At 41.0% G+C, this 9968-nt stretch overlaps 1 protein-coding gene across 2 annotated transcripts in view; it reads left to right on the top strand.

Moving 5' to 3' along the window:
* The first annotated feature begins 1425 nt into the window (after window positions 1-1425).
* The window catches only part of LOC144679676 (cysteine-rich secretory protein LCCL domain-containing 1-like), a 93983-nt gene continuing 85440 nt past the window's right edge, over window positions 1426-9968 (top strand). The window contains exon 1 of one of the 2 annotated variants that reach the window (XM_078540280.1): window positions 1426-2130. In XM_078540280.1, the coding sequence (XP_078396406.1) occupies window positions 1783-2130 (348 nt within the window). In that variant the 5' untranslated portion in view covers window positions 1426-1782. The remainder of the gene's footprint in view (window positions 2131-9968) is intronic. The other variant, XM_078540281.1, reaches the window with a different exon arrangement.

Genomic DNA, 9968 nt, shown 5'->3' with positions numbered 1-9968 from the left:
CACACTCTCTGGTTTACCTTTCTTGTCCTGTTTCTTAGATTGTATTTTTTCATCGCTCATTCTTCTTCATCTCTTCGAATTAGACTCTTTTGTAGAGAGTAACTCTCTCTTCCACTCACACCCCACCCCTGGATTGCCCCTTCTATCATTGTTAGTCTAGTTGCTCTTTCTAACTTACTCCATTATTTTGTGTTATTCTAGCTCCTGGGTTGTCCTTCATTCTTTATTATTCTCTCCCACATCCCTCTCCCCTGACTGCCCCTCGATTTGCATTGCCTTTTTTCTAGAATGTTTCCTCTCCCTGAATTACTTCTCCCTTTCTGTTGTCCCATTTCCTGAATGATCTCCCTTTTGCTTTTTGCTCCCTCTCTGGTTTGCCCCTTATTTTTAGATTATCTCCTCTCCTAAATTACACTCCCCCCACCCCCCAGATTGTTTCGTTGTCTTAATTACCCATTTTAGGGGTTTCCCATCTCTTACTGGGTATCCCTTATTCTGCATTTCTCTTTTTCCTGGATTTGCTCTCTCCTGTCCCATTTTCTCTAGGTTGTATTTTTTTCTGGTTTGTGCTTTTTTTTTTCTAGCTTTCTCCCTTATTTGGGTTGTCTTTTTGTGCATTAGCTTTCTTTACTGAATTGCAATTGTCCTGTCTGGATTGCCCTGTCTGGATTGCCCTGTCTGGTTTGCCCTGTTTAGTTGGCCCTGTCTGGATTGCCCTGCTTAGTTTGTTCTGTTTGGATTGCCCTGTCTGGATTGCCCTGTCTGGGTTGCCCTGTCTGGATTGCCCTGTCTAATTTGCCCTGTCTGGGTTGCCCTGTCTGGTTTGCCCTGTTTAGTTGGCCCTGTCTGGATTGCCCTGTTTAGTTTGTTCTGTTTGGATTGCCCTGTCTGGATTGCCCTGTCTGGGTTGCCCTGTCTGGATTGCCCTGTCTAATTTGCCCTGTCTGGGTTGCCCTGTCTAGTTTGTCCTGTTTGGATTGCCCTTTATCTGGCTTGTGGATGGTGGCTATGCGGAGTGAGCGCTTTGCGCCGCTGTGTGGGGCGCGGGTGGACACGTCACTCTGCTGTGGATAAAGGCAGCGGCGGAGAGTTTGCTCCCCGCTCCGGGCAACAGCAGCGACGGCGGACAGAGCGGTATCGCACCGAGCCGCCCACCACCAAATCCCTTCCCCCTCTCCAGCCGCGTTTTGTTGTTTTCTTGATTAAAAAGTTGCAGACATTTAACATCATTAAAAAAAAAAATCCTTCATACATCAAAACAGAAGCGGGAGTTGTTGATTGTGTCAGGATTGCAGGTAAGTGTGGCCCGAATCGTTTACCAGGGACTGAATGCGGTGTAGCACTGGCCGCAAAGTTATAACTAATTCTGTATCTCGATTTCGGCTTCCCCTTGGCCAGAGGTCCCAAGTGGACTGGCTGTCGTGGCACTGGCTGTCCCTCAGGCTGCACTACAGCAGCTTCCATGGTCTGGACCCCCCCATTGAATTTGCCCACTTGCTTGTTGAAAAAAAAATTCAAGGTGCCGGTCGATATTTGTTGACAGCCTTTGCATCCATGGACGTCTACATTTACTGGCGTCCTGGGTTGTCTCCATGACAACGCAAGCGGCACACTTCTCCTCCCAACGCCAAGGACCATTTACTGTTGTTATTTAATAAATTGATGCGTTGAGTCCTTTCACCTGCAAAGAGTGCACTTTTCATCATTTCAGCTTCAAATGTGAACGGGATTTTGAGTGAAGTGTCTTGGAGTTAATCCCAAAATATTTGGAGGTCATTCACCATGAAGTGTTCAAAGTTGGGATGGATAAGGCTGACTGCTTTGCTATTCGTTGCACAAACAGTTGCGATGATGAGCCCCAATGTTACTTCCGAATTGGATGTAATGTTGGCAACGTTTAAGGAAGACCGTGAAGAACTCTTGGCAACTGAAACAGTCACTCAAATGAGCAACAATTTTACCAATGGTTTGGATTCAATCTTGAGAAAATATATGGATCAAAATGAACAACAGGAAACATCCAGAAGGGTGAAAAGATCTATCACAGATATTGATAGACAAGTAATCTTGGATCTTCATAATAAACTGAGAGGTCAGGTATCACCAAGTGCCTCTAACATGGAATATATGGTAAGTGCATACATTTCTGCTTTAAAGCATCATAAATGCTTAATTCTTAAAGTAAAAGTAAAATAATGTTGCTTGTTAGTATTAGGAGCAAGTGCTTTTGCCTTATTATTCCACTTCCATCATTGGTTACCAGTGTGCAAACAAAACAGCACCTCCTGGTAAGGTTGGTAATGTCAAGGTGAAAATGAACAGTTGAAGTATTATGCAACCATGTGTGTTTCTGCTTTCTTTTTAAAAGTCATGAAGTAAAATGGAAGTAACTATTACTTTTCTTTAGAAGGACCACATGTCCTTTATGGCATTTGGCTGCATTTGGAGCTGTTCAGTGTAGCATCTCATGCCATGGCCAGAGTTGTCCTGGGTTTATGCAAAAAAAAGTCATAGGAAATTACTTAAATTTACAGTTCAGTAATTCCACGAAACAAAATAAAATTTGCTCTCTTGTCTCATTACCAAAATGCTTTATATGTATAAAATCTTACATTGATTTACGTAGGATATACAGCACTGAAACAGGCCATTCAGCCCAACCTGTCTGTGCTGGTGCTTATGCTTCACTCAAGCCTCCTCCCATTTTGCCTCATTTTAAATCTACCAATCTATTCCCTTGTCCCTCAAACGCTTGTCTAGCTTTGCTTTAAGTGCATCTATACAATTTGTTTCAACCACTCCTGGTGATAGCAAGTTCCATATTCTCACCATGCTTTGGGTGAAGAAATTTCTTCTGAATCCCCTTTTGGATTACTTGGTGACAATCTTATATTGATGCCTTTAGTTATGGTATTCCCCAAAAGAGGAAGCATTCACTCTGTATTCACTCAATCAAAACATTTTTTAATTTTAAAGAGTTGTTTTAGGTCACCCTTCAGCCTTCTTTTTTCAAGAGAAAAGAGACCTAACCTGTCAATCCTTTCCTGATATGCTGATCCACTTGTTTCTGGTATCATCTTTGTAAATCTTCTCTGCACCCTCTCCAGCCTCTCTGTATCCTTCATACAATGTGGTGACCAGAACTGCATGCAGTACTGTAAGGGTGGTCTAACTGAAGTGTGATACAGGTTTAGCATAATTTCAATTGGCCCATGAGAATAACCTTTCTGACTTTTCAGTTCAATCCCTCTAGAAATAAAACTGAGTGCTTGGTTTGCCTTTTTTAAGGCATCGTGAACCTGCGGTGCAATTTTTAGTGATTCATGTATTCGTACTCTGCACTCTCTTTGTTCCTCTACCCTACCTAGACTTGTACCTTCCAAGTCATGTGACCTCTCTATTTTTCCTACCAAAATGTACTACTTGTGTTATCAGTGTTGAACTTCATTTGCCAATTATCTCGCTCTTGGTTATCTTTTTGGATCTGTTCAAAAATTAAGAACTACAGCATTTCATTTTATAATCATTGGGCAGCATTTTACCCTCCCTGAGGTAGGTTTAAAGGTGGGCTGGGGCGTAAAATTGGCTCTAATGCCAGGGCATTGTTCCTGGCACCTGCCCCAACCACAGTTTTATGAGCAGCGAAGGAGGCATCAGGTGGTCTGAACCCATAGTCCAATTGAGGTTAAGCAGGCAATTAATGGCCACTTAAGGGCCTCCTCCCATCGTGTTGCAATTTTTCCTCTGTCAGGTGAAGGCCAGCACCGAGTGGGAAGTCCAGCAGCTCTCGCTGCTCGGACTGCTGGCTGGCAAGGAGCGGGGGTACCTCTTTTACGAGCCCCCAGGCACATCAGAATCCACCCCCCCCCAGGTTTCTTCCCTCGACTGGCCTGTCCACCCAAACATCCCACCCATCCCGCCAGTCACCCCCTTACCAGGACCTACTCGTCTGACCTGCTGAACCCCGTCTGCTTACCTATCCCTCTGGTTCCAGTGAAGATCTCGGATGGTGATTGGGGGCAGTCCCAGCAGTGGCCTGGTGGTGTTGCTGGCCTTTTGATTGGTTGGCATCTCTCTGAAGCAGGACCTCTTCTCTCGCTAACGCCCGTTGTATGTTAAATGGCTGCAGGGCAAGCCATGGGAGGGAAGGCGGAGGGGGAGTGGGGTAGTGGTGGGCAGGGGCGGGCTTGCCCTTGTAATTTACACTGGGGTTGCAGGGACCCCAGCTCAATGTCAAATTCTGCCCATTGTTACAAAAGCCAATTGCTGCAATCCTGTTAATTTTGTTGCAGTTATACCACGTGCTCTCAGAATAACTTGTGATCTCTTTTAAAAAAGCCTTAATTTCTCCCATCAACATGGTTAGAACAAAATATAAAAACTCTGCTGGCAGAGGGCAAGTATTTGCAGGATGATTTTTTTTTTTGTTACACTTTCACTTACTTTCCTGTTTTAGTTAGCAATGCAGTGTTTCTTAGTAGAGGGAGTGAGATTACATGTGTAGCAACCATGCCACTAGGGCCACGTGAAATACCTGTTTACTATGTTAATGAAGACAATAATCAGTTTAAAATGAATGGGTTAACACCTTATAAAAAATCGGCCAGTGGAATTTGATTGAACATCTTAACATATTTGATGCAAATACCATACAGCATCATTTCAACAAGTAAAGCTTCTTCCAGAGTTTTTAAACCACTGTAGGACTTAATTGATTACTAGCACTAAAAAAGTGAAACTTGCTCTTTACTACAGTTGGCAGATTTTGTAAAATTTCCTGTACGTTGTTGGAAACCCTGATGACACCTATTTGGCAGTGCAATAAAGGCATAATGCTTTCACTTTCAATTGCATGAAGGGAAAACAGAATATATAACTGCGCCTGTGTCATTTCCTCAGTGATACAGCAAACTTTGCAAAAGTCCACTGTGCAGAAGAATGAGAGAGCAAGCGACAGAGAGAAGGTCTTAATTTACAGTGTTTCCCTCCAATGCTCTGAAATTGACTTTTTGGTGGTGGCTCAGGTGACTACAAGAAAGTAAATTGACATGTATGCATTTGAATGACTATTCTATTTGTAATGCCATGCAATTACTGCCAAATAGAAATTATTTTTTTGAATTTATCACACTGAAGTTTAAGTCACAATACTAATATTGACTATTTTGCTTGAATTTTTAATTAATAAACATGTACAGTGCACTTTCACACTTTTGGATTTATAAAGTTGATGCTAGACCAGGTTGTGTTCACTCATTATATCAATTGTTCGGAAATAGAGACCGTTTAAGTAAGTTATATGTGTATTTGGGTGTGTTAGGAATAAGGTATATCTTTAAGTTTAAGTTCAATTTATTTTTTTTCTATTAGTGGGTTAAAAGGCGAAACCTGGGATCTAGTTTCATTTTTGAGTGGAGACAGCAGGTTTAAAGCTCTGTTTGTAGACCTGCATTTCTAATGAGATTTTTATGACTCTTGAAGGAGAGTTAAAGCAAACACAAGAGTAGAAAAAAACTGTGCTGTTGCCTAGCAACAGTGGTCCAAAGAGAGAGGCCACACGTACACATAGACACAGACACAGAAAAAAACTAAAAAGAAGCAGTTTGATTTCAGTTGGACGCAGCTGCCAGAGAGACTGGACAGCAGAGGGACAGATAGCAAGACCCAAACTGAAGCTAGAGACTGGGTATTGGGACAGAGAACTGCAGAGAGAGTAGATTCTCCAAAAGGTCCCAAGGCCAAGGAGAGAGACAGAAAGGAGGGGTCCCAAGAAGACCTTTTAGTCAAAGGAAGAATAGGAGCCTGGAAAAGGTTCTGTTCTGTGGAAGTGGAAGTAAGGAGAAGTCCCCCCTTGAGGCTTCTCTTGAGGCTTCATGCTTCAAGAGAAGAAAGCTGCAGGATACAGATTTAAAATAATATGGGCTTGGGAGAAACCAGAAGTTCCAAAGAGACAGCGGAAGGTCTGTAACTCCTTACTATAAGCACTTGAAACAGTGGTGTTCTGTTGACACGGCTGAGTCAGTGAGAGAGAGTGTGTGGAAGAAAGCTTAAATGCATGTGGTGACCCAGGGGAGGGGAACACCATAAGAAAAGTTCGAAACCCTGGCAGTGGACCCTTGTGGAAGGCATCTGAGAGAAACCGCAAGTTTGGGAGAATAAGTTCTTCGAGAGTGGAGAGTGGAAAGCCCCTAGTGAAAGATGGAGTTCAGTGAGACTGGTTGGCTCATGGTGTAACAAACGTCTGGGGGGAGTTGAACAGAGATCCATAGCATCTGGTTGGGGTGGCATCTGTCACTTGGTTTCAGAGTGTGGTGTGTCTGACCACTGGTCTCCTATTGGTTTACATGGACTATGTACTTACTGTGAACATTAAATTATAAGATAGCTTTTGTAACTTGCGTTATCCTTACAAATCTGTATATATCTACAAAGGTATAGTTGTGAGTGAAGGAGTATTGTAATATAGTTAATCTTTTCTGGTTTAATAAATGTTTTATTCTTTTGTTAAAAGTTTATCAGCTGACTCCTGTGACTCTGTTCAATAGCCACTCTCCACATGTCTTAAAAAATAAAAGTTAGGATCTATCAAGCCGGGTTCTACCCTGAGATCTGGTGTGTCCAGTAGTAACATCAGCTGCGATCATATTACAACATACAGCCAGTTTGAGTACCTTTTCTAACTATGGATTTTTAATTATATGTTATTTTTCTTAAAATTTCCAATTGAACAATAAGCATATAGTACTGGATCATCTTAGTTTAGTCCACACTCAACATGTATGTGACCTAGGTTTCAGTAATTTATATGAAATCTTAACTTGCCTGTATAAAGGTAACTTGAACCAACTAGAGAAGACCAGATTTCCTAATTAAACAAATGAAGTGAGGCACATCATGTAAGCGGTAACTAGTCTTTCTGGTAGCTGTACTTTCCACCAATCCCTTACCTTAATGTATTTAAATATGAAGTATTCTTCTTTGCAGTAAACAATTGTTGAGACAGTTATAAACTTGTGATTTCAGTAATCTACCAAGTGCAGGACATTCTTTTTGTTGGCATAGCTTAAACTGCTTATTGTCTATTCATCCGTGTTTTGGTTTACACAAATATTCCAATAAAAGATTATTTAATTAAGTTGAAAGTCACATTTTGAAAACAAGCCGTCATACTCCTCCATTTGTTTCCCACTATTTTTTAATAAAATTAGATAAATTACTGATATGATATAAAATTTGATAAATTACAGAAACATACAAAAACAACGACTTCATTGTAAGTGTTGCAAAATAAAAATGTGTGAAGTAAAAACGCACCATGAGAATTAACATACAAACAGAATGTGTTTGTATGAAACTCCTTTCACTTCTATTTTAAAATGGGTGTTAAATGATTAAGGATACAATTAAAGTTTGAGTGTCAAAGGATACAAAATAATAGTGAATGTTCTCTATAATACAGAGAGAGTGTGACCTGTGTTCAAGCATAACTCCTAAAGGGTATTTATTATACGGCACTTCTACAGCTTTGGATAAATATCAATGCAAAAATAACATTATCATTCAAGAGTTGGGACCTACACAAGTTAAAGTTATGAGTACTTCTCTGGATTCCTGTTTTAATTGTTTGGATTCCAAGGCTTAGGAAGTACTAAGACTATCCTTTGAATCTGCTGGATGCTTTACTTGGATAATTTTCTGACTTTGTTGTGAGTGGCTGACTTCACAGTAGTCTATATTGGAAGTTCAGACTTAAGCTATATATCATTTTCCAACTATTTAAATTGTTAGTTGGAAAATTGTGTGCAATGTCCACCCAAATTCTTGATGTGCACTCCAGGCAGGACTGATGATGCCAGGAGCATAAGTGAGAAAATCACTCCTTATATAAACTTAATGCTGAGACTTTTAGTGACTCAGAATTTCCGAGAGACTTGTGCCATTGAAATAACACATTTCCTGCATGAATTTGTTCTACAATGTAAAAGTCCTAGGAATTTATGGCAGGAGCTATGCCATTATTTGTACTGTGCAATAATTTAGTGGGATTTTGGCTTTGTTTCATAGATTCTCATTGAAATTGTGTAGAATGATTATCATTCCTCTGCTCCCCAGTTAAGTCAATGATGATTGCGAATTTCCTGGAATTATGCCAATTTTCTTGTTGCAGTCACTTTGACTGAAAAATAATGGTATAGGTGAATCTCTTTAAATTCATGAGTTCAAAATAGATGATTAAAGTCAAATAAAATCTTTTACTTTTTCTTCATACTTTTAATTCTCAGCTATAATCTATCAAAACACTTTGTGGGGTGGGGGATGGAATTGTTGGCATAGCCCTGCTTTAAGCTCCTGGCTCTGAAGAAGCAGCAAAACCAGCTGAAGAGTAAAGCTCCCATTACTCTTCATCAACAATGCACCTTAATTTATGCATCAAAAGGAGTCCCCTTATGGCCCACAAAAATGGATGTACAATTGTTTCCCAGAAAAAAATGTCAATTAATTGATTTAAAAAATAAGTAAAAGACATCCTTTTGCTGGACTGCCAATGATTTTTAAGAGGAAAATATACTCCACAGTTGCAAGTTATAACATGAAGCCAAATGCAATTGTACAAATACGAGTTCTTGATCAAAGCACGGCAACAGCATTAACAAGTTTTTTGGATAGGTTATTCCAAAGATGAAAAGAAAACCACGAATACTGAAAATATGAAATAAAGGCAGAAAATGCTGTAAATACACAGGCTATTTTGCATAAATTAGTTATTCAAATCTATATCAAATAATTTGGTACGTGTGGAAATATTCTCATGAATACACATGGGTGGCGGTTAAATTTGATAGCCCCCAAAAACAATGTGATGCTTCATTAATCCATGCCTGTTGATTGAAATACAGGCAGCATGCCAACTTTGTGTTTGATTGCTTTGTGTAGTCAGCACTACCACGTTGTTTATTGTCTGCACAGATCAGCTGGGGGCCCAAAATCATTACTTCCTAGCACTTTTTAAAGCTAACCTGTTCTGCTTAAAGTTAGCCTGTACTCTTTAAGAATAGATGCATTATTGTTGATGCTGGTTATGGCAATATGCAGGAAGTAAATCTGGCCTGTGAAACATTGAAGAATGGCACAACATGGGAGCGAGCAGTGTCCAAGAATTTTAAACACTGCACTGGAGACCTTGGTGGAGGAGTGAAATGTAGGATAAATGCCCTTTATCCATAGGGGCCCAGGAGATGCTTCAGGCACATGCTCGAAAGACAGTGGGAGCACATAGCCACGGTGGTCAATGCCAGAATTCTTTCCCCGAGAGCTTGGATGTAGTGTTGCAAAAAGTTCATTGACCTCACATGAATCGTCAAGGTCAGTGAATGCATCTTCAAATGCCATACCCTGCCAACTGTTCCACTAGCCTCAGAAACTGCTCAATTCACCACACTCGCATCACTCACCTACCACCAATCTCTACCAATCAGGGTTCGTACCTAACATTCTTCTGTTCCATAGCAACCCCACACTTATACCACAGCTGCAAGGCTTGCACCCACACCTCATAACTTGCATACACCATTCAACACTCTGCCACATGACCAACAGGCTTAGATAACATTCACTGACACACATTTCTGCTCCATGCAGGACAGGAGGCATAGGGCGGAATTTTTTGTGCCCACTGGCATCAGGCGTCTTTGGTAGGAGCAGACAATATGGTGAGAAGGCCAGAAACTGATTTCATGATGTCGTGAAACCAGTTTGCGATCGTCAATGGTGGACCATGTTTCCCGCTGTTGGATGTCAAGAACCTCATTGTAACACATCTGCATATCGTTATAAGGCCAGGCCACTGGAATCCCCCTGAGTTGGATCATCTGCCCATGCCGACATGCTTCACAACAGCCAATATAAGGTGCGTATTCGGCGGGCTGCTCTTTGAGCAAGAACTCAGAGCCAAGTGCACTGTGACATTG

This window comes from Cetorhinus maximus, chromosome 4 (genome assembly GCF_964194155.1).
Source record: "Cetorhinus maximus chromosome 4, sCetMax3.hap1.1, whole genome shotgun sequence".
Classification (NCBI taxonomy): domain Eukaryota; kingdom Metazoa; phylum Chordata; class Chondrichthyes; order Lamniformes; family Cetorhinidae; genus Cetorhinus; species Cetorhinus maximus.
This window is presented reverse-complemented; position numbering and strand designations above follow the sequence as displayed.